Source organism: Chionomys nivalis, chromosome 6 (assembly GCF_950005125.1).
Source record: "Chionomys nivalis chromosome 6, mChiNiv1.1, whole genome shotgun sequence".
NCBI lineage: Eukaryota > Metazoa > Chordata > Mammalia > Rodentia > Cricetidae > Chionomys > Chionomys nivalis.
The window spans coordinates 44,452,512-44,476,498 of NC_080091.1; the positions used below are offsets into that span (position 1 = coordinate 44,452,512).

Genomic DNA, 23,987 nt, shown 5'->3' on the forward strand with positions numbered 1-23,987 from the left:
AGACCACAGGATGGCTTGTCACACCTACTATAGCTGGGACATTATTTCAGTAAACTGAAGAGCTAGAAATCCTTGTCACCTCTCTTTGTCCCTCCCTGCTTGGCCCTGCCTTCCATTCCCACTCTCCTTTCTGCCATTCGTGTTCCCAGGTCAGAGTTTCTTTTGCCACCCATTTAAGCATTCAATAGATACTTGACACTGTAGAAAACTCTGGGCACAGTGACGTCTCCAACAACCCGGGTTATCAGCACTATTAAGTTGCCATGGGTCTTGACTTTATCTACATTTCTTTTGTCCCTTTCCTTAGATGTTTATCTGGCAATGACAACTAAGAGCCTGTCGTGGTTTGGAGAAAAGCTAGCAGACCCCCAGTGGTTGCTTGCATACTCTGAGTGTGTATTGGCTGTACAGTGAAGATTTTGCTAGTGAGATCTCTTGCCCAATCGTCTGTACAGTGGAGTGGAGGCAGTGAGTGAGCCCTGGGATCTCTCAGTGCTATGACATCCTTGAGCAGCTGTGTAGCACAAGAGAAAAGAGAGTCTGGGCGAGCAGACAGACCCACAAAGGTGCTAGCCGGCTCCTGTTCTTACATGGTCTCAGGGGCCCAGCAGAGGGCATCCTAGTGCATAGAATAAAAGGGGTTCCTGTTTCCTAAGGCATTGGAAGTCAGCCATCTGTACCTTGTTCTCTGGAGAATTGTTGCTACAAATTTGTAGGAAAGAGGGATGGAATTCCTTTGTGGAAAATGAAGACAGGGATTGGAGTGTTGGGCCTGTTTCTTGTTGAAGTCTGGATGTGGCTAGACCTTTGGTTGACCAACAGATCCTAGGTCCCTGGACCCCCATAGGGTCTTCTTCTCTTCTGCCATGTAATAAAAATATCTATTTCAGATCAAACTTGTGAATGTTGTATTGGCACACTCCCCTTGGGGTATCTGGTGCATGCTAGTGCTAGATACTGATTGAGTGTGGCACTCACCAGTGTTTCTGCATCTGTGTTCATAGGAAATTACACATAAGAGAAATGGTTGTTGTCAATGTAGCCAGGTAAATACCTTGAAAGGTTGCAGGGCTCTCTTAGTACTGTAGGCAGACAATGGATGTGGGACTGGTCTGCGTAGCCTGGGTCATATTGTCCATGTGTGCCCTAGTGTTAAACTTAGCAATGTACCTTATCAAGAACACCCTTGAAGGAGGGTGGAGAGTTAATGCTCATGCTCAACGACGTGCAGGCAGCAAGAGGTGAGTACCAGGGCTGTTTTCTATCTTATTAATAAAGATGGCTCTGCCTTTTATCATGTTACAACTAGCTGGGTAGCCTCAGGGCGGTTTTTTCAGTCTTCTCACCCTTGAATGGCAGCCTGAGAAGATGATTGGTGGGGTTCAGAGCTACTTAATAAGTGCTTCAGGGGCAACCTAGTTTCTATTGAATACCCCCTGACTATTACTTATTGAGAATCTGCTACGATCCAGGAATAGTACAGAGACCACGGATTCACTCTCCAAATATCACAAAGTCTTGAGTGAAAGGGATTCAGCCATAAAGGAGAATCAACTTTTCCCAGATACCATTTCTAAAGTCCACAGCTGAAGACAACTGCTGGAAGCCACACATCAGTTAGCAAGTCAGGCCTGGATGACTCTATACGCCCAGTGACCGCCCATCGGCAGCTTCCCCTCTCCTCTCTTGATCAATGCCAGTGATTGCCGTTTTATGGGAAATGAACATGTTGGTTTAACAGATACTAAAGTAAAAGAGTGGACCAAAATATGTCATTTTCAGACATTTTAATTTGATTTATATATCTCAAAAACTAATTTATATTCATATAATGCTTTCATTATAAAATATGCAGTGATACAAAGATTTGTGTGAATATGGGAATTTTAAAAAATTGGTTTATAAATGGCCTGGAACAGGTTGCGGAAGCATCATCGGTTGCTCTTTTTAATATATCTTGAGCATGCTATGACACATCCTGAAATAATTTGCTTCTGAAAAAAAAAAAAAGAAAAAACAACACTCCTCTCCTCTCTCTGTCTTTTCCCCCCAAAATGTAACTGTAAATATTACTTTGATGTATGTAATCGCTTCAGCGCTCTCTCTTGGAAGGAAGGCTTCTAACCCTTCCATTTCTCAGCTCTTGCTTTTGTCAAGAAATAAGAAAAACAGACTTCAAATGCATTATTCAAATGTGTGTAATATAAACATTAAAGAAGTCTGAATGTAGCTGCAAATTTCCCTTTTCTTAAAATGTTTGTGAAAAACAACTTGTCTATTCTGTCTTGAGGACATTTGTTCACTGTGCAGAGGGAGTTCACTTGCTCCAGGGAGCCTTAGGGTCTCAGAGCTGCGGCAGGTGGCACACGGTAGGACCTGGAGAGCACATGGAAAGGATTGACGTGAACTAGATGAGGGGTGCCAGCACTTGATAGATAAGAGACCTTGCGTGCTGCTGGGCAGAGAGGCCACCTCTGGAGGACTTGGGCGCTGCTGGGCAGAGAGACCACCTCTGGCGGACTTGGGTGAATTATGTGTTCCAAGCACCAGGTTTCAGTGTTAGGGTCCACAACCCATTATTCCAGTCACTCAAGGACAGAGGGACAGCGTGACCGCTTGTTCCGGTCACTCAGAGGCAGAGGGACAGATGATCCCTAAAGCGTCTCTCTTGGGCTGTCTAGAGACTTGGGTGGACTGTAGAAGAACCCTGACCAACAAAGCTGTGGAGACCAGGGCCCCATCAGCCAAGGTGTGTGTCACACACTAGCTGTCTCTGGTTAGCCTACCTCAAGTCCTCTGAGAAGCAAACCAACGAGAACATTGTTATGTGTGTGTGCATGAGTCTGGCTGTATTTGAATCTGTGTGTGTGTGTGTGTAGGTGGGTGTATGAGTCAGTGTGTATGTGTGTGAGTCTGTGCATATGTGTGTGTGCATTAGTCTGTGTATTTGAGTCTCTGTGTGTGTATGAGTCAGTGTGCATGTGTATGTGAGTCCATATATTTGAGTCTCTCTGTGAGTATGTGTGTAGGAGCCTGTATGTATGTGTCTGAGTCTCCGTGTATGTGTGTATGAGAGTCTGTGTGTACTTGAGTCTCTCTCTGTGAGTATGTCTGTGTATTTATGAGTCTGTGTGTATTTGAGTCACTCTCTGTGTATGTGTGTGTATGAGTCTGTGTGTATGTGTGTGAGTCTGTATGTATGTGTGTGAGTCTGTGTATATGTGTATGTGTGTATTTGAGTCTCTATGAGTATGTGTGTATAAGTCTTTCTGTGTGAGTATCTATATGTGTGTGTTTCTCTTTGTGTGGCACTGTGTGAATGTATGTCTATATGTTATTTCGTGTGTGTGTCTGTCTCTGTGTATGTTTGATGGTCAGTTCATCTGTCACAGAATTAAAACTTTTGCTTCTCTGATAATAAATAAGTAAACATTCTGACCTATTTTTCAGCAGAGAGAAGTTCTGGAAACTCAAATCACTGAATCCTTCTTTTGTTGTCTTTTTATTGCCCCGGGATGAGAAAAAATAGATTCTAGCTGGGGAAGCAGCAAGGAGCTGGAGGAAAAAATTAATGAAGTGCATTCATTCATAGAAACAGCCCCCCCAAGCCCCAGTCGGATTTGAGTAATTAATGCCTCACGTATATTTCTGACATTTTCCTTGCAATTCCACGGGGGCTAAAAACACGTTTAAAGGAACTTAATTACTTCAAACTGTTTGAGAGGACAGGATGTGGGATGGTGGAAGTGCAGGTCAAGGCGAAGATGAGGCTGTCTCCCACATCAGTTGTCTTCTTTAAGATCCATGAGTCCCTCTGCTCATCCCTAAAGAGAAGAGCATGGACCTCTGCTGGGAGCCTGACAGAAGGCTGCTAAGCTACTGTGGGGGCAGCGACTTGAGCCAGGCACAAGTCTAGCTGCTCCACTGTGTCAGATGAATTTGAGACAAGTCTAGCAAGCATCGTTCTGCGTAGAAAGGCAGACTGTTTGGCAAGCACAGCTCTGATCCAAGTAATGTTTAGGCACTCTGCTAAGACACTTTCCACAAAGAGATGAAATGATTTTAAATTGAGTTAATTTGTTAAAATTCATTAAATACATTTGCTATCATAAGCCATCATTGTTATGCATCCTTAGCTCATCTAATTAGTTGGGTTCATCATGTTCTCTTTTCTTTGCAGACATTTCCTGGGCTTTATCAAATGCTTCCTGGGATTTTTTTTCCTTGCACAATTGCTCCATGACAACGAGATAGTTAGCCAGCCCAACTTCACAACCGTCCTCTTCTCTCTGCCTGGTTTAACTTGTCTCTGAACACTGTCTACTCCCTGCCATGAGGCCTGTTCGGAGATGAGCCTTGTCTTCCCTCGTCAGCTTCTGCACCCCGTCCCCACCCTGACCTTGCAGGCTTCCTCCTTCGTGGTTTCTGGCTGAGTTTTATTTCACATTTCTATTTACTTATTTGTTTACTGTGTATGTCTGAGAGAGAGAGAGAGAGAGAGAGAGAGAGAGAGAGAGAGAGAGAGAGAGAGAGCATGTTTATCCACATATGCATATGCAGAGGCCAGAGGTGGTTGTCCGTGTCTTATTTACTATGTTCATGCGCTCATCACACACACAGCCTATGCACTGAGGTCAGGGGACAGCTCGAGAAAGTTGATATTCTTCTTCTACCACGTGACTTCTGGGGATGTCAGATTTGGCATAAAGCACGTACACCTGTTCAGCTATCTTGCTAGTCCCACTCGGCTCTTTTTTGGGGGCAGGGCAGGATCTCTCACTGTGTGTAGGGCTCATTATTTCAGCTGTATTGGTGGGTCAATGAGTTCCAGCTCTCCACCTTTTTTCTGCCCCTCCCACTGATGAGGTTATGAATATGTGCAGCTATTCCCGGCTTTTATATGGCTTCTGGGGACTCAGGTCCTCAATCTTTCCTGGCAAACAGTTTATCCATTGAGCCATCTCCCCAGCCCCCTACCTTTGTTTTAAGGTATAAAAGCTTGTTTGGCAAAACCATTGAGTTTCCATCTCCACCACTGCAGAGACATGAAGATTTGTCTTCCTGGGCCTGGGTTTGTACCTGACCTACCCTGGACCTATGTGGGTATGTGGGAATGCACACAGGACTTTGGGCCTTTAGGAAAAACCTCAGGATTGCCTGAGGTTCCCTCTCCAATGGGTATTTTGTGTGCAGACCACAGGATACCACATGGTAAGTATGTTGTGCAGGGAGGGGATTGTCACTATGGGACTTGATCCTATAGTTCATCATCTGAATTACCCATTCCAATTCTTCTCTATTTATTTAAAAATGATTGTATGATTGCATTATCCCTTGTATCTTTTTATTTCATTATTATTTTTACTCCTGAGTTAAAACTGATTCATAAATCTTACCCACACATTGGTGTTTCTTCTAAGTTCTGAACACGAATGACCAACTGTTTTCTAGATCTTTCCATGAGTGTCCTTTGACAGACCCAGGCCTTCATTTTTGGGAGGTGCCACTCTGCAGGACTTAACTTTTAAATGAATATCCTGGGCACTGAGCATGGGTGTCCCCTCCACTCACCTCCACCTTGCAGACCTGTTACCAGAGCCTAACGTTTAGGTCTCAACGGCCTTTTAACTCTGAACCCCATAATCCAGTCTCAGTGTTAATTCTACTTTCTGTATCTCCAGCTCAGCCTCTAGCATCTCCCCTCTCAACTCATGTCTCCCAGATCTCTCCTCTCATCCCCACTCCCATCTCCATTCTCATCTCACCTTGAATCTTCTTTCCCGGTCTCCTGGGCTCCACCCGTCTTCAGAACCTCGGCAAGAACACTATCACATACTCAGCTCTTATACATTAAGACTCCTCCCCAGATCACTGTTTCTGCAGGATAAAATCCAAATCTTCATCCAAAACTGTTGGAGGGAGGAGAGAGCCACTTGTTCTTCCTGACTGCCCGGCTAGCTTAGCCCCGAAATAATCACACAGAAACTGTATTAATTAAATCACTACTTGGCCCATTAGCTCTAGCTTCTTATTGGCTAATCTCTTATATATTAATTTAACCCATCTCTAGTAATCTGTGTATCGCCACGTGACAGTGGCTTACCAGCTAAAGTTTCAGCATGTCTGATTCTCACAGCGGTTCCATGGCATCTCTCTGACTCCGCCCTTCTTTTTCCCAGCATTCAACCTAGCTTTCCCTGCCTACCTAAGTTCTGCCTTGCTATAGGTCCAAAGCAGTTTCTTTATTCATTAACGGTAGCCACAGCACACAGAAGAAACTCCCACATCACAAAACAGTCTGATTCCTGCTGCAGAGTCCTCAAATGCCACCGATATCACCATATTCTCCAGCTGTCCCTCTGCAAGGTTCCGTTCTGTGGCTGGTGAGCTATTCCTTCTCACATTTCCACACTCTCGATTAGATCACTCAGTGTTTCCTCAGTATCTGGAAATACTTGCCACTCTTCTAGGCCAAGTTCAAATACACCTTCCTTGTGAGTTCCTCCAGTTATTGCTTCCTCTCTGAGTTCCTTCGGCACTTATCCTTTGCCATTCGTTTGTATGTAAATTCATTCATTCATTCATTCATTCATTCATTCCCTCAGCAAATAGCTGTTTGACTTTATCCATCCAAGGCAGTAACTGAAGAAGATAGCAGGAGCACACGCATGAAACTTTGACTGTATTTGGAGAGCAGGCCTTCACTGACCAAACAACCCTATCAGAGCTACCTGTGTGTGCCCATGGCTGCTCACTTTCTCACTGAGTAGGTCCTGGACTGAGGGTGTGGCATATCCTGGGTATCTCTCCTACAGCACAGGCTGAGTTACCCCTGTCTGTACTTGGAAATGCTTGATTGATAACCAATATATCCACAGATAATATATAACCATTTGTCAGTATTCATACACAATTCTGAAGGATTTTGCTGCCCAGAGTCCTCTGTGTCTCCATGACTAGGAGACTGACTGGCCTCTGCACTGAACTGGGTGCCCTGTTTCACCCTCCTCTAGGACATGAGCATCGGTTCTGAGCTCTGACAATCCACGCAACACTCTTTGTGTTGGTTTTCATCAGTCTATTTAGGAAGATGAGGATTCTGGGAACTGTCTCAGCTTCTCTCTAGGTTCCTCAGGAACTCAGCTGGCTAGATGCACCCTCTGACTTCTGTAGAAGATCAGCTTTGATCTTCTTAACGTTAAGAAGGAAGCTGAGCAATAATATGGATGGATTTCATGTTTATCGCAACTTGGCACCGTGTGGGCACATTTCTGTCTTAGCTTTTTTTAAAGGCAAGAAAACAGCAGGCTGAGAGTAGAGACTTGGTTCTAGGGGAGCAAGCAGATTGGTGGCAGAGCAGGTGCTACATGTCCAGTGGGTGGCCCATCTCTTGCTCAGGTATCAGTGTGCTGCAGAGGGGCTGGGACCAGCAGGCTAGCCCAGTCCAAAAGCCAAGAGGTACAGGAGAGGGGTTGGGAAGGGAGAGTGGAGAATGGGGAGGAGGAACCTTTCGGAAGAGAGTTAGTGAAGGCAGAGAGTAACAAACCTGGAAAACAAATTTAAAGTCTGTTTCACTCTCAGAGAGCAGGGGTCATTAATAGACTTCCTCCCTGCCATGCCTCTCTCTGCCTTAAATCACTCCCGGAGCTCAGATTTTAGACACACACACCAAACAACACCAATACTAACAAAAACAAAACAGCTATAAAAAGAACATCTCAGCTATCGCAGAAAATGTCATCACAGGATTTCAAGATTGTTTTGTATTCAGTGGAAATGTGACCTTGGACAGGTGTTGGTGCTGGACCTGGGGGCGCTGGTGCTGTTTACAACCGTCGTAAGAGTAGCCCTGCACCGTGTTAAAGCCCCAGTCATTTGGCTCCGGCTGAACCCCACAGGAGTCTTCCGGTGCACCCCACCTAAGTAGTAAAATAAATTACTCCTGCATTCTTAAGCTCCGGTCCATTGACTTGTCATTGTTTCTTTAAGCTTCCCCAGGGAAGGAACCCATACTTAGTTGTTACACATAGGACTCTGTGTGCTCCAGAAAAACTGGAGGTGCCGTGGACCTGCAAGGAAACAGACACAGTGAGAGGATCAACTGATGCGCTTTGTGGCGATCACCTCTCCTCTGTGGAAACTCCTGTGACTCCTGCCCTCCTCAGCAGCTCAGCTTCCCTTCAGGTTACCCCCGCCCCACTCCAGACCCAGCTTGGCTAAGCTACCTTTAATTTCCTCTTCCGCCTTGAGCCTTCCTCCTGTGTCATTGTGCACTGGGGCCCATCTCATATTCTTCTATCACCCGTGGTGATCTCACTAAGAATGGCTCCCATAGTCGCACACAGGTGAATGCTTAGTCACCAGGGAGTGGAACTCTGGAACTTTTCGAAAGGATTAGAAGGTGAGGCCTTTCGGAGGAAGTGTGTCATTGGGATGGGTGAGTTTTAAGGTTTCAAAAGTCGAGTCTCTCTCCTCTCTCTCTCTCTCTCTCTCTCTCTCTCTCTCTCTCTCTCTCTCTCTCTCTCTCTCTTTCTGCCTGTTCTTTCTCTCACTGGCAAGATCATTCCTTCACTGACTTAAGAGCCTACTTCTTCAGGAATGTGGTGTGTACTGAAGACGGGCTTAGGCATCCGGCCTCATGGGTTGAACAACTACTGGATTCTTGGATATTTTGTTGGTAGACAGCCATTTTGGAACAGCTGGCCCACAGTATGTAAACCATTTTAATAAACCCCCTTTCTCTCTCTTACTCTCTCTCTCTCTCTCTCTATATATATATATATATACACATATATATGTATATATATGTATATATCCATCCATACACACACGCATGTCCATATATACATATGTATATGCATATATATATATCCATTCTATTAGTTCTGTTCCTTTAGAGAACACTGATGAATATACCACCTTTCTTTATGTTTCACTCTTTCCTCATATTCTCTCCTTGTGTAGGTCCTCATTGCTGTCAGATGGCTCTAGCAGAAGCCAGTTCTGTAGAGTGGACTCGGTAGATGCCAATTGTCATGTGAGTAGCAGGCACTGCAATGTCCATGTTCCTGGGGCCTGGGTGTGTGAGTGGAAAAAGGGCTATGTGAAGGTGTAATTAAACTAACAGTTTTATTGTAGTCTAAATGTGAAATTTCCCCCTTCAGCTCTTGTGTCTGAATGCTTGGAGCTCAACTGACAGGAGTGAGGGCATCTGGGACTCAGTGGGAAAAAGTGGGTGGTGGCAGACAGGTCTTGAGGTGACTTAGGCTCTTCCCATTCATTATCTCCTCTTTCTTTCTTTCTTTCTTTCTTTCTTTCTTTCTTTCTTTCTTTCTTCCTTCCTTCCTTCCTTCCTTCCTTCCTTCCTTCCTTCCTTCCTTCCTTCCTTCCTTCCTTCCTTCCTTCCTCTTTCTTTCTTTCTTTCTTTCTTTCTTTCTTTCTTTCTTTCTTTCTTTCTTTCTTTCATTTTTCAAGACAGGGTTTCTCCGTAGTTTTTGGTTCCTGTCCTAGAACTAGCTCTTGTAGACCAGGCTGGCCTCAAACTCACAGAGATCCACCTGCCTCTGCCTCCCGAGTGCTGGGATTAAAGGCGTGCGCCACCACCACCCGGCTCCTCTCTGTTTCTTAATGTCATCAGCTCCCCCACTCTCTGACTACCTTGCCTTCTCTGTCTGGTAGGCTTTTCCTTTAAACTCTGCAGTGTTGGTTTGCCCTTTCAGGTAAAAGTTACCCTTTTGCATTAGCATAATAGACTGTTCAACCAGGCATGAAGTGTGCTCATCATTTACACAGATATGAGGCCACATTCCAGATCTCGTACATAGTTTATTTAGCTATATCTCTGTTTCTATTTGTATTTCTTGCTTTTTTAGCTTCATGTCCTTATTATTTTATAAAGAAAAGAATATATAATAAAGTGTTTTCTATCTCGAGACCAAGAAACTTAGAAGAAAGAGAAGACCTTTTGCCAATGTGGGCTTTTCCTGGTGTGAAACTTAGCTGTAGAATTGTTTTCATCTTCCTGCCTTTTCTCTCCTTGGGGCTGTGCCCTGCAAGGTCTTCCCATGGGAATTCAGCTTTCCCCAAAGGCAGGGGCTGCATCCTTGTTAGCCAGTTAATTGCTCAATATTTTCTGCAGGTGAACTGAATTCTCTATTTCATTGCATCCTTTACAGTAGCAACCGTGGCCTTGCCAGCTAGACCCATGCAAAAGCTTACGCCCTCATCCTTAGCTTTGGACTTTTTCCCAGCAAAACTTTGTTCCAGCAAAACTCTGCACAGCTTCAGCAGACCAGGACACATCTTTCTATGTCATGATGTGTCCAGTAATTCTTTGTCCACACTCTTCAGGGTATTAAATGCTTATCCCTCACGATAACCTACAAAATGCTGGCACTAGGATGTTGGTGGTTAACTGTGAGCATGGGATAACAACTTACTACACACTGGGCTTGGCAGAAATCAAAATTTTTCTTTCCATGCTTACACGCACCTACTGTTGAGGTCAAGCTCCGGATACAAAACTCTTCATTAATGGCCCATGTATTTGAACACGGGCGAAGTTATTTACTCATGAGCAGCAATGCCTCTTGGGATCTCAGTTGGAGTCCCACCTAGCTGGTAAAATATTCACTCACGCAAGGCTCTCAGAACTTCAGCAGCTATCTGACCACCTTCCACTCTAACTTTATCCTACCATCCACCGCCAGACTTTCTTTGTCCACATAGAAAGTCTCCTTCTTTCCTATATACTCCATGATGTGGAGGGACGGCCCCATGGAGCAACCAGAAAAGGACTGGGTCAGTCATGTTGGCCTCATTCAGAAAGCATTCCCAAGCAGGACAGCTGTGACCTTCTTCTACTCCAAGAGTCGAACAGCAAAATGGCAGAACCAAGCAAGCTAACTGCCATCCCCCACGACCACTAAGGTGCTGCCATTTGCATGGCAGGAACTGCGCAATGAAAAATGACATGCAGTGTGGTTCCTTTTAAGCCCTCATTGCATGAAGCGGAACTGCATATAGAGTGTACTCTTCCCACCGCACACACCTGGGGCTAAATGCGGCCTAATCTGGACTGCCCTCCTTGCACTCTTGGAGACTACACATTCAGTGGCTCGCAGTAACAAAATGAGGACTCACCAAGATGGAGCCCCCTTCCAGCCCATTGCTGTATGTAGCAATGTATCTTCAACTGTTGCTATACTCACCATCTTTACAGTGTACTGAGTAACACTGTACAGTTTCTTACTCTGGTCTTAACCACCTAACAAAATACCGGACCTCACAGGAGTCTTTCTACTCCCTTAGGCAGTCCAGGAGATTTTTTTTCTTGGAATTCTGTAAGGGGTTATGTGTCAAGTCTTTTGTTGAATTGGGCTTTGGATTGCATACACTCAGACAAAAATTCTCTGAATTTAAGTGTTTGACGCTATCTTTTCAGGAAAGCTTCTAGAATCTTTTCGAAGACAATTGTAATCCAGCTTTTCAAGATGATATGCACAAAAGTCAGCTCATGGAGCCAATGACCTTTTATTTTATTTTATTTATTTTTTCTTTTGATATGAGGTCTTTCTTTGTAGCCCTGGCTGTCCTGGAGTTTGCTAGGTAGATCAGGCTGGCCTTGGACTCAGAGAGTTCCATTCACTCTTGCATGAGACACTCTTGACAACATAAAGTCACACTTCCCAGCTCAGAGCATAGCTCTGCTTTAAGAAAGCATGGTGACAATCTGGGTTCTTGTAACAGATTCCTAGCAGCTTCTCCCTTTTCATCAAGCAGTGTTTCCTCTCTTCCTTCCACGAACCCTGCTGCCAAACCACTGGGGACACAGAGTGGAGCTTCTTGACTTCTGGCCTCTTTTGATCATTGACTGCATTATTAACCTTTCGCTTTCTGCAGAACCCTGGTGAACGGCCCTGGCTTCTGTTCTTGTCAGGCAAGGAACCCTTCCTGGGTATCATTGTTGTCAAGATTTTTTCCCACTGCTACTTGTGAGCCTTAGTAAGCTCTATTACATTTTGTTTCCCTCTTAGAAATTGCATTCTGTACGAGTCACTGATGGCTACCAAAATGCATGGCAGCAAGGGGAGAGTATATGGAATGCAGTCAGCAGCGCAGGGTTTCCCCTTTGAGGCTATGGCCAAGATATGAGCCGGATCTGGGTTCTCTCTCTTCTGAAAGCTCATCTGGGAAGAGGTTGCTTCTCCACACGTTTGATGCTTAAGATGTAATTTCTTTCAACCTGATAGACTAAGGATCTCATTTCCTTACCAGATGTTGGATGGAGGCTAATGGGTGGCACAGCCCAACTCCACAAAACAGGAATTGCTGGGCATGAGACTGTTCTATATCCTACCTTACGTGTTCCTTCATCTGACTCCACATTTGTAGCCTTGAAAATATTCTTTGTAAAAAGTGGGCACGTGGGCCAGGTGGTGGTGGTGCATGCCTTTAATCCCAGCACTTGGGAGGCAGAGTCAGGTGAATGTCTATGAGTTCAAGGCCAACCTGATCTACAGAGCAAGTCCCAGGTCAGAATCAAAAGCTACAGAGAAATCCTGTCTTGAAAAAAACAAAACACCTAAAAAATGTGCACATGTTGATGTGGGATTCCCCTTTGTATGCTGTGAACACCATTGGTTAATAAAGAAACTGTCTCGAGCCTATAACAGAGCAGGGCAGAACTTAAGTGGGAAAAACTAAGCTAACAGCTGGGAGGAAAGAAGCCAGAGACAGCTGAAACTTTTCGGGTAGGCCACGACCTTGCGGTGATACACAGAATAATGGAAATGGGTTAAATTAAAATATAGGAATTAGCAAATGAGAAGCTAGAGCTAATGGGCCAAGCAGTGATTTCAATAATATAGTTTCTGTGTGATTATTTCGGGAGTCTGGGCGGTCAGGAAACAAACAAATGGCTCTTACAACAACATGTATGTAAGGTGCTTCCCTGAATTCTGCAAGCTGTTTTAGCAGGTTTAATTGAACCCAGAGAAGGTAACATGGGAACCCTAGTTTCTAGTTGGTCACAACCTGAAGCTTGGTGCTATCGTGTGAAGTGAGGCAGTCTTCTGGGGGTGAGCACTCATTGACAAGGCCAGATGCTTCCTCCAGATGGCCAGCTCAGAATGAAGCCTGGCGCATGGCTTCAGGCAAAGCTGGAGTTGCTGATTACACGTCCTGTGTGGAAACAGTACCCCACACCTGGGGGAGTCCCACGTATTTTGCTGAGCACAGTGTGTGAAGGAGCGAGAGTTGTCATCTGCCTCGCTCACTCCTGAAGGGAGGGATTGCACACAGAGAGTTAAGTTCCAGGTGGTGGAGACCCATGGGGGAATTTCAGTCCGTCTGTTCCACACGGTGTTTATACTGCTGGGATGCAGGAGTGGAAATGACACTTGAGCAACACTGGGGTCTTGCAAGCCCACAATCAGCCAGGCTCTTTTGGCAGCCCATGTCAACCATCTACACCCTCTCTACCCGTGAGTTCAAGTCTCTTGAGATTTCCAGGAGAGCCCAGGGAACATCAGAAGAGACTCTTTCTCTAACCTCCGGCGCTTGCATCTGAGATGCCTGTGTGGTTACTGTGGTAGCCTGTGCCTGTGCTTCCAGCTCCCTAGAAACAGTCACCACAGTAGTGGCTAGAAACTCCTCCAAGTGCCAGATGCTTTTCTGCTCTTTCCTTTGGGTCCCTAGGCAGTAACAGAGGTATGTGTGAACTTCCTTCAAGTACAAACTCCTGCTCACAGCTCCATCTAAGAATAGAAAGGGATTGGCGCTCTCTTGAGCATCCAGGCTAATCTCGGGCTTCGGGATGCATTCACCCCATGTGCCTCATCAACCCACATGCTCACACTGTCCAGCTCAAAAAATGAAGAGCCACATAGCCTTCTTCCCACCATTTTTTTCGTGTGTGTTTGTGTGAATTTAAGTGCACTTATTTATTTTTAAAAAATATTTATTTTATTTTAAATTATGGATGTAGGTAGGTGAACATGAGGGCAAGTACGTATGGAGGTCAGAGGTATTGGATCTATTGGAGCTGGCGTTACAAATGTGAGCTGCCTGCCTGGATGTGAGGAACTGAGCTGGAGTCCTCTGCAATGCCATCACACACTCTTGAAACTACCGAGCTCTCTCTCTAATCCCCTCACATATACTTACACATTGTGTTCTCTCAGGTTCACGAAGCCCTACTTCCCACTATCTCATGTTTTTCTGCTAGTGGACTGGACCCTAAAAATGTGTTTGGCAACCTTCACAGAGAAGCATGAGAGAAAAATCTACTTGATAATCTATTGACCACAGGGAGAGGCTGTGGTTTTTACCCCTCTCCTATTTTTCACTTCCTGGTCCTGTGATGTGATGGTTAATTTTATGTGTCAATTTAACTTGCCCATGTCTAGATGCAAATGTGAAGGTGTTTCTTTCTCATAATTAATATTTCCAAGCCCTCAGTGGACTCTGAGTCCAGCAGATAATTTATATCATGTGCCCCATCCTCTAAACCCTGCCGACCCTAAGAGCAAAGACAGTTTTCCTGTGTACTGTGTTTGGGTCTGGAATGGCCCAGGTTAAAGGCTTCTCCACTATCCTCTGATCCTACAGGGAGAAAGGGAATCCTTAGGAAGTGGGACCTCAAAGGAGGAAGCTAGGTCATTGGGAGTGTGCCTTTCAAGGAGATTATTATGACCCCAACTCCTTCCGGTTTCTCTCTGCTTTTCAGTCTCCAAGAGATGAACAGACCTTCTTCTGTTGGGTGTTTCTGCCATAGTCTACTGTCCAATCACAGGTACAAGCAGTGGGGGCAGGTGACTAGCGACTGGTTCTTCAGAAACCATCAGCCGCCATAAGCCATTCCTCCTGGTAAGTTGCTCTCAGTTACTTCGTTGCAATGACAGAAAGATGATTGAAATGCTAAGAAGGAATCTTTCATCAAAACTGGCAGGAAAAAAACTGTCAGTCACCAACCTTGATGCCTTGAGCAATTTCAATTCAAGATGACAATATCAACTGTTACCTAAATCTCCAAATGCAAGACAGAGTGGTACTCTTTGACTTGCCAGCTTCCACAAACCTGTGAGCCAACCCCTAACAATCTTTGTCTCTGTCTTTCTGCTTCTCTTGTGTATATGCTTTCACCACCACCACTGTCACCACCTCTATCCTCACCACCACCTTTCCCTAATTAAGTAAATCTATCTATATATATATCTATCTATCTTTCTACATCTTGAAGATTCATCCATTTGGAACTGCATTCAGGCAGAGAGAAGGCATGGAAAATATATCATTAGGCAAAGAATGCCTCTCCTCTTACAAAGCTGCTCTCACAAGCATCCTTAGAGAAGACACTCTTCTTGTCCCTATTTTGCAGAAGTAGGAACCAAGACTCAGGGCTCTAATCACTGAAGTCCTGTAGTTAGATACAGCTCCCCTTAAAATACGTGGCTCCCTTGCATAGAGACCAAACCCTAGGCATCTGAGGCATGGGCAGAACTTAGTGGAAAGCAAACCCCAGTGCCCTCTTCCAGCCAAATATTCCCTTACTAGTGACTAAGATGAGTATTGGATTATCTCTTGTCTGAACCCATTCTTGCTACTCTAACAAGCTATCTGTCTAGGGCCTTCAACATTTAACACTTATTGTGATAACAATAAAATGAATTCGATGTCATCTTTTCACTGAGAGAAGAGGGCTAGGCTTTCTGAGCTCTTTCCACACTTGTTGCTGAGGATGTAAAATAAGATGGGTTGGAAACAAGGAAGCTTGCATTAAAGTTGATCTGTAGTCAGGAGGTAACTCTCTCTCTCCCTCTCTGGATTGGCTTCCCTCCCCACAAATATGCTTCCTCTAGCTTCCCTGACTCAGAGAGATCCCCGTGTTCTCTGTTGAAATGAGTCAGGCCTAGTTTTTTGTGTTTTCACTTTCAAAAGTCATCCTTTATAAATGTATCTTCCACCCTAAACCCTGGGACTCCAAACATTAGGGCCTCTTGTTACCCCCTCATACAGAATAACAGTAGAGGAGATACTTGAGCAGTAGAAAATCAACCCATAGCGATAGGAACCACTCCTAATTCTTGTTCACTAAGGCAAAGGGTAGGTCTAGAATGTTCTGGGCTGGACTAGCTCTGCTTCTGGGATGCAGGGATAGAGCGAAAGGAGGGGGTCTAAACTTAAGTTAACTTTTCCTCTCCTAGAATCAGGCCCTAAAAGAGCGAGTCTCAGAGCCCAGGACTGAGGAAAGGTGTGCGTGTTACCTTCCCGGGTCTGACCTTACAAATGAAAAGGGAAATGAGCTGTTGACTAATCTGGGGACAGAGAAGGCTGCCCTTATCTTCCACAGTCCCTTCATTTGGCCTTGATTTCCTTACAGTTCTAACCAAGCCTCCTTGGTGTTTCTTAAGTGACTGTCCCTCATTGTAGTTCCTGAGAAAGTAAAAGAAGCACAAGGCAGAAAAACTAACTTAGAAAATAAGGAAGGACTGCTGAATCCTTCCTTCATGGCAGGTTTCAAGAAACCTGTGAGCCCTTTTCCCACTTCCTTTTCCCCTTCTTGTTCAAGTTTTGATTCAGCAAAAAGAGAAATGCAACAAGACAAAGAGCAGTCTATGGTTCCTGCTCAGGAACGCTTCCTCCTCTCTCTCTTCTCTCTTGACTGTCGGGAGAGAGTGGCAAATGGACCCCCAGTGTGGGCAGGAGTGCACACACTCACAGCTGCAGGCTGCCCTTTTCATAGGCCCCCAGGTATGTTCAGAGTAGAAGTTACTTTGTACATGGTCAAAGCTTCCAAGATCCCATGTGTATAATAGAAAACATGGGTAAACAAGTACGTGCCTTCAAAACATCCCCTGATAACCTCCTTGATTTGTGCCTGGTGAGTCTATCCTAGTCATGTTCCCCTGCCATAAAAGGACACAACTGACCTGTGGTATATATGAGTGCTGGAGGATGCCGAGAAAATAGGAGGAACTTCCAGAGAAAGCCGCCTAGAGAATGGTTTTCCCCCTGTCCCCTAACACAACACTTTCTAACTTCAGAAGGTCCAAGGAAAAGAAGGAAGCCAAGGTGTGGGAGGGAAATGAGATGTCCAGCAACAGTTGCTTGCCTCAGTTTGCCTTCTTCCCTTAGAGGTCTCTGGCACTCACTGTGGGATCCTCTTCCCTCACACCACAACTCATCTCACTTGACCCCGTACGTCCAACATGAGGTCATCCGGGTCCTTGCTTTAAAAGTTGGCGTTTCCACCACCCGAGCATCTGCTCATGGAGTTCGGGCCTTCCACAGTCTGAACCTCAACACTCCATAGCCTAAACCTTCATGGCAGCCACTGTAAACAACTGAGGTGCATCTGGCTTTCCCAGTGGCTTTCTAGAAGCAGAGAAAGCAGTCTGAGTCTGAGTATTCCCAAAGTTTCTACGAGGTCCATGAAGTAACAGCTAACACAGGCTTTCTTGTTCCAGGCACATCTTGTTTGAGCCTCTCAGCAACTGGGTATTGAGGGAGCTGAAGCCACTTGCCCTTCTCTTTCATTAAAAAGATAATATTTAATGTATGCCCATGTTCCCAGCTCTGAGGATGGGGACTTACCCGCCGAAAGTGTTAAAGGTGACTAGCCTGAGCTTGAATACAATTCTGTTCAACATAAGTTCAAAGGAAGTACTGTAGCTTTAAAGTAGGTCCCTAATCCTGTGGAAGGGGGAGAGGTATGGATTATGGGAGCCAGTGGGACCAAAGACTCCGTGGGAGAACACAGAGTCAACTAACCTGGGCTCATTGGCATCACAGAAACTGAAGCACCAATCAGAGAGCTTGCATGGGACTCACCTGGGCCCTCTTCATGTGTGCTGCTATTGTGTGGCTTGGTCTTCTTGTGGGACTCTTGACGGAGGAGCAGGGGTAGTCTCTGACTCTGTTGCCTGCTCTTAGAACCCTTCCCTCTTGCTGGGTTCCCTCAGCCATCCTTAATAGGAGAGGAGATACCCAGTCTTGCTGCAACTTAATATCCTATGACTGGCTGATATACATGGAAGGCCTGCACTTTTCTGAAGGAGGGAGGGACTGAGAAGAGAGGAAGGAGGGATCTGACTGTGAAAAAATTAATTAATTGATTAATAAATAAAAAATAAAATGAATCCCTACAATAAAAGGTAAGGTGTACATTGACCCTTGAAAGCTAGTTTACAGTTCTTATGTACAGCTTTATGAGCTAAGCCACACTCCTACAGATGGAGAAAAAGAAGTGTAGAGAGGCAACGCAGAACGTGCATGGCTACACAGCTATCCGTGCCATTACAGGATTCAAATTTAGACCCATCTGTCTCAAAGACTATTTTTCTCAATTGTATCATACTGGACACCATGGGAAATGCAGTGGCCAGGATCCCAGAGTCACCTCACAGTTTGTATATCTTTTTGTGAGTCAGTTCCTTTCCCATGCTGGTTCTGACGAGCTTTGCAAGCAGAGCCATCTTATCACGTGTCTGGTGACACTAGCTTTCAAAGCATTATCAAAAGGTAATCAAACCTGGAAAGGCAGAGTTGAAGCTGATCGTTAGAACGTGTCCCCCATTTGTGCCTCTCTGGGGCTTTTTAATAGCATCATCTCATACTGGGAGTGTCCAGTCTTTGCTATATTTTGCGAACACTGTTGACATTAAGTGAGATAATGCATGTAAAATGCTTAGAATAGCATTTGGAATAGAGTAAGTTTTCAATAAATAGTTAGACTTGCAATCTTTATCAATGTTCATTCAAAAACCTTCTCCCTCTCTAGTTTGACCTGTGAAGCAGGAAGTATTAGTGCCTAGATATAGTAGTGAGCAGAACAAAGACAAGAACATCTCCCCTGAAATGAAGCAGAGGGGACCATTGTCCACAGAATAGAGAAGACTGTCTATAACTGTAAGTAGAATGACCGGGGATGTGAGGACACATTGGGAGGTTAAGAGACACTCTCGGGGAGCCACATATCAGGTGTAAAGATAACAGTGCCAGGTACCCTGATGGAGTTGGAAGGAAGGTGGGAATATTCCACTACGTGGCCATGGTGGGCCTCAATGAGAGGAAAAGGATGGGGAAAGGCTCTATGTCTTAGCCATGTTTGTGCAGGAAGAGCATCTAGGCCCAGCAGCAAAATCCCCAAGGCAGCTGTATGGTTAAGTAGTGGAGTCAGGCAGGGAGGACTGACCTGGAGTGAGTTCAGTAAAGCACTGGGAAAGACTGTGTGAGAGCTTCTAGAACAATCAGAGCATGTGGCAGGCTCTGTAGTCACCGAGAGACTGCAGAGTGAGGCTCGAAATAAATGAGCGGTCCATACAGTGTCCAGACCAAGGCTCAGAACATCAACCATGTGTTCATAGGGCCCCGCTGACTGCTTTCTGGAGAGCAGGTCACTGGGGGATGCTATTGTGTGAGTATGCACCCCAGTGTTCTTGTATTGGAATGTTAGCCCCCAGACTTACATGATAATGGCATTGAGGGTGCTGCCTTTGGTATATAATTAGTATCAGCCCAGGCAATGGCTCTGAGACTACATGATGGCAATAGTGGCCTTATAAGGAGAAAGAGACACCCAGTACATTTGCTCTGTTTTGGTATGTAATGGGTTTGATAGTGTTCTGAGGCAGCAAGAAGGCTGGGAGATTTACAGAAATCAGCACAGGCTCCAAATCAGGGTTTGATTTTCTTCACACTGCCCACCAAGAACATAGTGGATGAATCATTAACGAAGCTGTCTTAATTTTCAAATGCGTCATGTTTATAGCTGTAGTGACGATCACAAACGTTGAAAAGGCAATCTTAGAATGTTCAAAACTATTATCGGATTCAGTGAAGATTTGCTTATTCTGCAATGAACAAGGGAACGTCTGACATATGTCCATTGTCTCATTATTGTATCACTTATTAACATAAAGGAAAAATTCCTTTCCTTTGCATTGGAAAGGAAATATTGATGCCAGAGCTATCTATACTTGTTTGTCAGTTGGAACCATAGATTGGTGAAAAATATGAGTTCAGCATGGATCAATGAAGTCACTCTGGGGGAATCAATTAGCTGTATAGCACTGATAATAAAGAACACTGCATATTTCCTTATTATTTGTATGTTACATTCTGTAAATCTCTCATAATAATGAAATGTATGGAAACTTGCATGCCTTATTGTTTGTCAGGCCTTTACCAACACCACTGGCTCTCCCACTTTGCACAGCACCACGGTGGGAGGAGCTCAGGGCAGCACAGTTATTGCTGGTATGTGGCATATTTTGGATTAGATCCTGAACTTCATTGCTCTGGGCCGCATATTTCACAACTCGAAGTTGGAAATCATGTTCATGTTTTCACGCTTGCATTGTGGGGTTGGCGCCCAGTGGAAGTTAATTTTTCTCTTTCAAGTATAGGGACCCAAGGGGAACACAACCTCATAGAACTCCCTCCTCAGTCCTGATGTGACAATGTCTTCAGTAGTTTTTTTTCTCCAAGTTCAGTGGACCAGGATCTATCTCTTGTTCGTATCTAGAGGAGCAGTAATACAGGGCAGACCCAAGTTCAAGTTTCCTTTTCTATTTCTGCTGTCAGAATTTAGTCAGCAGGATGGATATTGAGCAAAAAGATAGAAAAGACCTAACTTCTTTTTTTCTGAACCACAGCATACAACATGGCTGTAAGGTATTGGCTTGTCATAAATGGGACTGGCTACTCACTTGAACTTCTTGCACACATACAACTTTCTGTGCACGGCACTAAGTAGGTATCCAAGCTCTGCCATTAATTGAATTGTGACTAAATAATTGCTAACCTTCTTCAGAGCACTGAAAAGAATGTGCAAGCAAATTTGACAAAACGTAGTCACCAATTCATAACCCAAGACAGCTGTTGGAAATGACAGCATGACCTATTCTTTCTATAACTCAATAGTATTTTGTTTTCTCCAAGCCATACAACTTAGAAAGAGAAAGAAGGAAAAACTAGGCTTCATTTCTTTCCTGGAAGTGTTCCTGGTGGCCCAAAGCCTTCACCTCTGTTGCAGGATGGGTGCAGTGGGGGCGAGAGGAATACCTTGTGTTTGTGTTTCCTACCGAGGGCTGTAAGGGAGGTGTGAACCGTATGCTTCTCGTGTCAAAGCTGCAGACATTTTTGTTGAGGCGCAAAGAGGAAATGAACACTGGTGGAAACATCCAGAGCTGGAGACAGGTGTTTAAAAAGTGAAACACAAATCATCTAAACCACCCAGTACATCCTACCCTTAGGTCCACTTGAAAGAAACACAAATGTCTACATAAAGACCAGTGAACTAGTGTTCATAGCTATATGAGTTACAAGAGCCAATTGGGAAATGACTTAAATGTCTGTCAATTGGTGTTAGAACACATTGGGGTGCACTCGTGAAATGGGATGCTATTTTGCAATAAAACAAAAGAACTCTTACACATGCCGTCACATCAACAACTTCAAAACATTAGACGGAGTGAAAGAAAGCAGCCAGGCACAGACGCCCCACAAACACTGCTACGCAGTGTCAAAGGAAGGTTAAAGCAGTAAGCAGTTGCCTGGGAGGGTGTGGAGAATGTAGCTAAATGGTTGCTGGAGAAGGTATGTGACAGCGGGGGCAGGTGGAGGCGTTGTGGTACTGGAGCTGACCCAAAAGGAACATGAAGCATCTTTTGGGGGTGATGGGAATGTTCTGAAAGTTGATGTGTGGTGGTGGTGGTCACACAATCTGGTAAATTTGCTGAAAGGCCACCAAATTGTATATTTTGAACTTGGTGGATTTTAGGGCATGTGAAATATCCTGAATCAGTTTATATTGCAAGGAAGCTTACCCTTTAGCTTTGAGCAGCCTATGAAAACCCTAACAGGTAGTCCCTGGTGTCTGTGATCTGGATACCACCTACCACCCCACTGGAACCTGACAGCATTCAGTCCTTCCGTAGCTGTGCCTCAAGGAGATGAGCCCTGTGGACCATGAGCTGTAATTCATGCTAACAACGCACAGCTCTCACCGAAGCCAGCCGAGTCCTTTCACGCCAAATTAGAGTTAAGCATAGTTATCAGCTGTTAGGAAAATAAACTCGTTCTGGTTTCGGGAGTTTTGTGTTTTCAAATCAGTCAGGCTCCTTGAAGAGCTGCCAGTAAATCAGCAGTGGACATCAGTGGGAGACAGATGGAATCTGTGGGCCCGGGTTTGGCAATAATGAGATGGTCAATACCTGGTTGGAAATAAAATTAAGCAGTATGAGCTACTGTCCCTCTCAGAGCACCTTGGCTGCTCTCCATGTGACAATGACCTTACTAATTGCTTATTAGTGTGAGTTTTATTTCTGTAGGAAGCATTGGCAAGGGTGGTAGGAAGGGGTTAGGAGTTGAGTAGACATGGACAGAAGACAGAAAGAGAAGGGAAGAAAGGGGGACCTACAGGGACACAAGGAGGTTATAATAGACCTCTATTATGTTCACAATACAAAGCAGCAACTAAGAAAGTTGTCTGTGTGGTATTCTGTGTAGTCTATGGAATCTTAGTCATTGAGCTGGTTTTCTTATTTGCATTTTAAATGAGGAAATTGAGGCAAATGAAGCAGGATACTCGGCCCCAGACCCACAGTGATCTCGACAGCTGCAAGCTAGTTGTATTTCTAGGTGTTTCCAAGCTGAGAACTCTTCCTACATTGTTGGACAGAAAGAGGAGGCTCTGACAATGGCCCAGCTAGGTCTTGCTAAGAATGTGAGCTTGAAGACACGGAACACCTCTTCTTGCTCCTGGTCTTCATGCCAAGTGAGGGGTCCTTTGCACAAATGACAGAGAAGATGACCAAGCTCCTGTCACATCTTCTCATCCCCACATGACAACCAGGACCGTAATAATGAAAAACAGGAGTACTAGGCTTGGGCCACTGACCCAGGCCACTCGGTCAGACAGTAATCATAGCTCCCTCCATTCTGGAACATTTTCCCAGGGATTCCCGTCAATCAGGACAATCACTCTATCTTTTTCTGTTGGGATTGGCTCCTGGAGTATCTATGTAAACATAGCACCAGAGGTATCCCTATCATGAAGTCACCTCACATAGACACTGACCGAAGTCTCAAAACATCATTGGTGATTTTATCAGCAATGTGCATGGACTTCCTCTAGCTTCGTTTTTCTGACCCTTACATTTCCCCCTAAGAGACCATTCACTCTATCCCTGGTGTGTAGCATCTCTTATGAACAAAGATTCTGCCTGGGTTATGAGCTTTCCCACACTGCCTCACTGAGCTAATTCTATTGGTGGTGCTCATGCCGATCCCTGTCCCATGGCCATGATCTTTCAGGCTGCTCTGGACTCACTTCTTTTATAATGCTTGCTGTATCATACTTTATCTGCTGGATTGCTTGCCTCTGTGTCCCTAAACAAAACACTGTAAATATAAGCGCCCAGAAGCATACTCCCTGGAGAGGGTGAACTACCAGCAAACCACTGCAAGGACCTTCAGCCTTCCAATTTCTAGCTCCAAGCACGGTTGCTGGGGGACAGTCAGTACTGGTAGATGTTTTTTTTGGAAATAGATGATTATAGGGTCTGTAACTCAGTCTGAGAAATCTAGCAACAGGGCCTTTCCACCCCAGGGTCCAATGGTGTTCCCTCTAAGTCAAGAGCACAGTCTTCTTGGTGAAGCTTCTTTGTACTTGGTGATAAATTTCTCCATGGTGACCCTTGTTCTGTGATTAGATGCTGGTGCACCACAGGTGAGAGGGGAACGGTTCTAAGAGTAACCAAACTTAAATTTTCAGATTGGATCAATACTCTGTCACACAGCCCGAGTCTTTCTGTGACTGTGATGCTGAGAAATAGATGGGGGCAAACGGTTCTCAAATCACTCGATTAGAGCAGAACAGGGCTTGGTAGGTGTAGTCAAGGTGACAGTGGTGAGAGCAATCGTTGCTTAGGGACAGGGGCGGGGCTTTGGGACGAGGGAAGAAATGTTCCCATGGGAAGTTT

General features: G+C 44.9%; 1 protein-coding gene across 1 annotated transcript in view; it reads right to left on the bottom strand.

Moving 5' to 3' along the window:
• The window catches only part of Clnk (cytokine dependent hematopoietic cell linker), a 94,764-nt gene extending 83,986 nt beyond the window's left edge, over nucleotides 1-10,778 (bottom strand). The window contains exons 1-2 of the mRNA XM_057772861.1: nucleotides 10,697-10,778; nucleotides 3,440-3,536 (exon numbers count right to left, since the gene is read on the bottom strand). Coding sequence (XP_057628844.1) covers nucleotides 3,440-3,536; nucleotides 10,697-10,778 — 179 coding nt within the window. The remainder of the gene's footprint in view (nucleotides 1-3,439; nucleotides 3,537-10,696) is intronic.
• Nucleotides 10,779-23,987: the final 13,209 nt, after the last annotated feature.